Consider the following 7,591-nt stretch of genomic DNA (forward strand, 5'->3'; position numbering starts at 1 on the left):
CAATCAGATGGCTCAATAAGTAGGGCTGTAACGAGTATCGCGATCTGCTCCCAAAATTTCAAATACGGATATTCGCGTCGTCCAAGCTCACTGATTCGCGATGGAGTAAATGTAGTATATTGTAGCAAAAGATGATCATAATATCATCAGGTAACAATGTATTTTTGCTCTGAAATGCAGATTAATGTTGGATTTTAAGTCTACAAACTAAAATAAAGTCCAAAAGAGCCGCCGTACTTCCACCGGAAGTAAACAAATCCTCTTGACGGTGAAGCTTCCAGTTTTCACCATCGCCACCTAAGTGATGATCCACAGCCCTATCAATAAACGTTTGTGGGTCTGACGTCGAACGTCTGGGGGGTTTGAGTGACACATGACGGGTAGCCAATGGGAGCAGACTTCATCAATGGGTCCGTGAAGACCTTTTAACACCTACTTTACAATTTAACAATGTACCAACCATTGTCCTACTGTTGTTTTCCTCAATGGAATGTACCGATGCAGCAGTTTAAAACAACAAGAGCTGCATGCTCTCCACAATTTTAGATGAGGATTTACTCTGTAGAAATAGATTTCACTCTGAGGTTAAGTGCTTTGGACTTTTTTCTTTGTTTAACGTTCGTTTTAATTTTTTTCACTGTTTTGATTGTAGCTTATAAATTATATGTTGCGTATCATACGGAATGGTACAGCTCCTCCATAAAATCACCAACCAAAGTTTCATCTTCGCCGAATTTTCCAGCTTGCACCTTGAATTAGACGCAGCCGTCTGAGGAGCGCGAGACAAACTTGAAAGGACCTGGTCGTATTTTCAAACAGAAAAAAGATCCAGCTGTTCACTTGTTAGAATGGTTATTTATTTTAAATACAGCTGAACGCGCTTCTCACGTGCATCTGATCAGACGGTAACATGGCAGCGCATGTGAAGTGACAAGAAGCTGCTGCTGCGCGAGGGGGGGGTGCTCTTCAGTAGCGTCACCCAAATGCTCCTTTTATCTCGACTAAAAGGAACAAATGTAAGTAAATCCCAAAGGACCGCTGACAGAATCAAATGTTGGAATGGTTCTCCCTCAAAGGCTTCAACAATGACTTGTACAATTCTCCTGAGCCGCCGTTAATAAAGTAGAAGCTGTTTACATCCGCGGTCTTGTGGTCGAGGCGTGGAAAGAGGTGGACGGTTGCAATAAACTCACTCCAGATTGGCGACAGTACTTCCTGTAGATTCCATGATTCAGCTATGACTCACAGAGAGTCAGACCAATCACTGAAGATGGGTTGCAGCCATTTGCAAATGACGATAGCCGTTTCAGGAAGGGACGGTGAAAGCGGCAGCCTACTTTCGTGAGGAGTGGATGTAATGCATTTCCAATGGGGGACCTCATGGCTCGATAAGTCCATTATTTTTACAGTCAATGAGGAGAATACGCTTCAGGGCTGTGCTTTTCTGTCTGTTTTTCTGAACTGACAGTGGCTAAATAAAGTTATTGACCAGCAGAGCTGTGCTGAAGCTCCCTGCTGCACTCAGACTGATGAGAAAAGCACAGAGAAGAAGTTTGTTGACTTCAGTCTTCTTCACACCTCCTGATGGAGCTCTGTGATCTGACCTCAGTCCTGAGCTCAGCCGTCAGAACTGGACTTGAGAAGCCCAGCTTTGGAACCTGCAAAGAACCAACAAACAGAAAGCCACTCTGTGGGAAAGACTTCACACTTTTGACTGATGTTCACGTCCACTTTATTCTTCACAGGAAAGATTGAGACAGAACACTGAGAACTAAAAAGAACAGAGAAACACTTCTAATCTCTGATACAAAACAGGAATCACAACAACACAAACACCAGTCTGTTTCTTTATCCATCTCTTAATGAATACATTTTTACTAAACGTTTCCTTCACCAAAATGTTATTTGCTAACACACCTTAACAAAATATAAACTGCAATTATTTTAGATTTAGACAATATTTAAGTGAATCACATAAACAGGGTAAAAAGAGTGAAAAAAAAATATTTCCATATTCGTCTAAGTAACACACAGACTTAGACAGCATTGTCTCAGCATGAACTACAACCACACTGGGTCCCTTAACAATATCATAAAAGTACAAAATTCAACAAATAAAAATTAAGAGTTACATTAGAAAAACAAATCTTACTGACAAAAAAAAAAAAAAAATTTCTATTTACAAGAGTACTTAAACGTAATTCATGAATGAGTTAAATATTTTCTGTCATTAAACATTTAGAATCATTACAAAATGAATTGGATCACACATTTATTTTGATTCACATTTTCAATAAACATTTTCCATCATGCAAATTCTCCAGTTTGTTACAAAACCTCAAACAACTGAAGATGCTTGTATTTAGACTTTATTCCTAATTACAATTTATGTCTAGAAAAACGCATCTATCCTGTATGAATTTGAATGTGTTTATTGAGAGAAGATAAATCAATAAAACTCTTGTCTCATTCTTTACACTTAAAAGGCTTCTCTCCGGTATGACTTTGCATGTGCCTATTTAGAGAAGACACATCAATAAAACGTTTGTCACAGTCTTTACACTTAAAAGGCTTCTCTCCGGTATGAGTTCTCATGTGTTTTTTGAGATAAGAAACATCAATAAAACTTTTGTCACATTCCTTACAAGTAAAAGGCTTCTCTCCTGAATGAATCTTTATGTGTGTTTTGAGATGAGATTTTCGATTAAAACTTCTATCACATTCCTTACAAGTAAAAGGCTTCTCTCCTGTATGAATCTTCATGTGTGTTTTGAGACTAGATGTCCGACTGAAACTTCTATCACATTCTTTACACGTAAAAGGCTTCTCTCCTGTATGAATCTTCATGTGTATTTTGAGACTAGATTTTCGATTAAAACTTCTATCACATTCCTTACAAGTAAAAGGCTTCTCTCCTGTATGAATCTTCATGTGTATTTTGAGACTAGATTTTCGATTAAAACTTCTATCACATTCCTTACAAGTGAAAGGCTTCTCTCCCGTATGAATCTTCATGTGTGTTTTGAGACTAGATGTCCGACTGAAACTTCTATCACATTCTTTACACGTAAAAGGCTTCTCTCCTGTATGAATCTTCATGTGTATTTTGAGATGAGATTTTCGATTAAAACTTCTATCACATTCTTTACAAATAAAAGGCTTCTCTCCTGTATGAATCTTCATGTGTGTTTTGAGACTAAATTTTCGATTAAAACTTCTATCACATTCTTTACACGTAAAAGGCTTCTCTCCTGTATGATTTAGCATGTGTCTATTAAGAAAAGATACATGAATAAAACATTTGTCACATTCTTTACACTTAAAAGGCTTCTCTCCAGTATGAGTTCTCATGTGTCTTTTGAGAGAAGATAGATCAATAAAACTTTTGTCACATTCCTTACAAGTAAAAGGCTTCTCTCCTGTATGAATCTTCATGTGTCTTTTGAGACTGGATATCAGTCTAAACCTTCTATCACATTCTATACACGTAAAAGGCTTCTCTCCTGTATGAATCTTCATGTGTCTTTTGAGATGAGATATCCGACTAAAACTTCGATCACATTCTTTACACGTAAAAGCCTTCTCTCTTGTATGAATCTTCATGTGTGTTTTGAGACTGGATATCAGTCTAAAACTTTTATCACATTCTTTACACGTAAAAGCCTTCTCTCCTGTATGAATTCTCATGTGTGTTTTGAGATGAGATATTTGACAAAAATTTCTATCACATTCTTTACACGTAAAAGGCTTCTCTCCTGTATGAATTCTCATGTGTCTTTTGAGATTGGAATTTTGACAAAAATTTCTATCACATTCTTTACACGTAAAAGGCTTCTCTCCTGTATGAATCTTCATGTGTGTTTTGAGATGAGATATTCGACTAAAACTTTTGTCACATTCTTTACATGTAAAAGGCTTCTCTCTTGTATGAGTTCTCATGTGTCTTTTGAAATTGGATCCATTGCTAAAATGTTTGTCACATTCTTTACATCGAAAATGCTTCTTTTCTATGTGAGTCCTCATATGAGTTCTGAATTCTAACCAAGAGCCACAACTTTTACCACATTCTTCACAGACATGAAGTCCTTCATCTGACTTTGTTTTCATGTGGGCAGACATATTTTGAGGAGTTCTTGTTCCTTTACCAGACTTTAAATGGGAAACTATTTTTTCTTTAGTGGATTGTTTGCGTTTTTTAACCAAAGTTGTTTTCTCTGATTTTTTTCTAACATCAGAGTCACACTGACTTTCTGACATGTCTTGGACATGACTTCTGTCTCTTTTGCCTCTCTGATTTCCGTTCTGTGGGTCTGTCTCTTCATCTGTAGTTGATGTTGATTCTTCATGTTGGTTTTCTTCTTCATCCTGACTCTCAGTTACATTAAAGTTCTGCTGATTGTTTAGATTTGCTTCACTGTTCTCATTTTCCTCATAAGAAGGGATTTCCATCAAGGTATAACTCTCCTTAATCTGTATAGTTGCTGGTTCCTCCTGCTCCTCACCAATCTGTGGGGATTCTGGATACTCTTGCTCTTCTTCAATCTGTGGAGGATCTGGTTCCCTCTGTTCCTTTTCTGTCTGTTGAGGTTCTGGTCCCCCCGGTTCCTCTTTTATCTGTTGAGGTTCTTGTTCTTCCTGCTCCTCTTTTGTCTGTGTAGGTTCTGGATCATTCTGTTCCACTCTGAAGTTCCTCTGCTGGTTGCAGATATCTTCCTCTTCTATCAACCAATGCTGGGGGAGGTCTGCAGGGACACAAATACAAGAAAGTATTATCCAAGAAAGTATCAGTTTTTTGTATGGTTAAGTCCCAAATACATTTTAAATCACCTCAGTTAGAAACCCTACAGTTTTACATTTTTAAAGCCCATCTGTACTATCATCCATTTTCTAAATCCTCTCAATCCTTTTCAGGATCATAGGAATCTTGAAGTCTATAAGTGTGGATTTGAGTCACAGGACAATGACTTGAGTCATTAATTTTACAACCTTAAATTCACCTCAAGACTTTAACAGCTGTAACTAGTGACTTGATTTGATCTTCCTTGCAGCGGTCGACTCCTGATCGGAAGATTGCAGGTTCGATTCCCACCATGTGTCAAAGTGCCTTGGACAAGACACTTAACCCCGAATTGCCTCTGGTTGAAGGATGCAGTGGAGCAACCACCAGTGTGTGAATGTGTTGTGAATGGTTGAAATCGCTCTGTGACTGTGAAGCGATTTGAGCCCTCGAAGGAAGGTAGAAAGCGCTATATAAGTATACGCCATTTACCATTTAACAAAGTAACGTGTACTGCTCAGAGCAAAATCCAAACCATGTCCTCAAACTAGATTGGCCTTCACTGAAGAAGGTTATTTACACTGGTGTACACGAGTGTTTTTGGTTTACCTCGGTCAGAGATGTACTGGCCTAGTGTATAAAGAGTCTGACTCAAGAGTGTCTTGAGACAGGTGGGATAAAAATCAAACATTACCCACATTCCATTGATAACAAAGCTCCCAACAACAACAGAAAGCTATTCAAACTAGGCTTGATTGTTGATCTACTTCACCCCAAATTTCAAGCTCTCCCTCAAAACGAAATGTTGTGTGTCGATGAGCAAAAGGTTCCATTCAGAAGCAGATCATCCCTAAAGGAGTATATTCCAAAAAAGCCAGACAAATGAGGATACACATGAATTGTCCGGTGCATTCTTTTGATTTAAAGAGGGAAAATTAAGACAGCATCAGGCCAGCAAACATGGAGCCAGTGGAAACATTACCAGGGTTTTTGACAGCAGCACATTCAAGTTTTTTTCAAAATAAAACTCAGTCTTAAAAAACATCTTCCTAAAGCAGTAAATATGTTGCTGTTATTTTTATATTACTCTCTCGTTTAATAACTTCTTCTGAACAGAAACTATATGAATTGCTGTGTAGCAGAAGATAATACACTTAAAACTTAATCTTAAGATAAACAGTTCTGATAATAGATTTAATCATCATTTCACTCAGTCATCTGACATGTGTACATTTTGGTAAAACATAAAGTCTTATAATTTTATTAGAGGTGTCAGGCGATTAAAATTTTTAATCGCGATTCACGCACTTCGTCCAGAGTTAACTCGCAATTAATCGCAAATTTACACGTGGCCTTTTTTAAGGAAAAAAATGTGTGGTTCGTGGAATTTAGCAGTTTTACATTAATTATGAAAACAAGAATGACATAATTTATAGTTTTCATCAGAAATACTTTATTTTGTAACATTGTATTGAGATAAACTTTCTTAACAATAAAAGGCTGAAACATAAAATGCCTAACAAAAGCCCAAGTGCAAGTGAAGGGCATTTTAAATTCAAAACTTCAATCAACGTTCAGTAAAATAAAATAAAAAACATCAAAAATAACATTTCCATAACACTTTCATGTTCATTTTTTGTCAGGACCAAATCTTTTCCTCCTCTGCTGAACTGCAGTAATAAATGAAATAGAGATTTATCATTTCAAATGAACTTTTGTTTTTTAAAACATTAAAGACTGAGAAAAGCGGGATACACTGTGGATAGTTTGACAGTCTGTTACTGCCGCCGCGTTCTCTGGCTGCAGCTCGATGCAGCGACGTGTCCAGCGGAGCTCACGCCATGAATATGCCGGCAGACAGACCGCTATGCTGGGGCTGGATCACGCTTAAACCTCCAGAACATTTAAAACATCCCCCGGTGAGATTGCTATTCGGAACGTCGGGGTCCGCAGCGCCGGACGCGAGCCGGTACCACCAGACGCGGTACTGGACGCGAACCGGAGCCGGGTTAGGGTACAGGAGATCTCCAGGTCCTAGCGCCGGCCAGTTTTAGCTCGCAGCTCGGAGGTTGGAGACCTGCCCGTGATCGAGTGAGAGCAGCCGGTGAGTTAAAGGGCGGGACGCCCGCGCGCGGTATGGAAAGGCACGTATGAGAAAGTCCGTGATTAATGCGTCAAAAAAATTGTCGGCGTCCGTCGCAGGGCCTCAATCTCACTCACATTCACTCTCACATTCACACCTAGGGGCAATTTAGAGTCACCAATTAACCTATGAAGCATGTTTTTGGACGGTGGGAGGAAGCCGGAGTCCCCGGTGAAAACCCACGCATGCACGGGGAGAACATGCAAACTCCACACAGAAAGGTCCCAGCCGGGATTCGAACCGGGGCCTTCTCGCTGTGAGGCAAGAGCGCTAACCACTGCGCCACCGTGCAGCCCACCGATGTATCTCGATATGGCAAATATTCCAAAAACCATTATATTACCTGTTAATCTATGATATTGTCATGCCTGCCCTGCTCCACCCCCTCAAGGTAATCTTCCCTTGATTTCTGTCACCTGTGACTGTGCCTATTTAAACCAGCTCCTGCATCACAGCCTTGCTGGAACGTTTCAGCCTTACAGCCACGACTACCTGCTCCTGAAAAGCTCCAGACCCCGTTCATCCATTCCATTCCAATCTGACCTGACCTGTTTCTGCCTCACGACCACCCGTTCAGCCTGCTTCCCTTGTGCCTTTTGTGAGTACCTCTCTACATTTCTCCTGGATTGAATTCCTGTGTACCAGACCTTCATTCAGCCTTGGACCTCCCT

General features: G+C 39.6%; 1 protein-coding gene across 1 annotated transcript; it reads right to left on the reverse strand.

Moving 5' to 3' along the window:
* Positions 1–1,715: 1,715 nt before the first annotated feature.
* On the reverse strand, positions 1,716–6,122 carry LOC112138781 (gastrula zinc finger protein XlCGF57.1-like). Its single transcript, XM_024261416.2, is given in 2 exon segments — positions 1,716–2,602; positions 2,605–6,122. Coding segments are annotated over 2 exon segments (1,884 nt in total). The 5' UTR covers positions 4,450–6,122; the 3' UTR covers positions 1,716–2,563.
* Positions 6,123–7,591: the final 1,469 nt, after the last annotated feature.

This window comes from Oryzias melastigma, linkage group LG17 (genome assembly GCF_002922805.2).
Source record: "Oryzias melastigma strain HK-1 linkage group LG17, ASM292280v2, whole genome shotgun sequence".
In the NCBI taxonomy this organism is placed as follows: domain Eukaryota; kingdom Metazoa; phylum Chordata; class Actinopteri; order Beloniformes; family Adrianichthyidae; genus Oryzias; species Oryzias melastigma.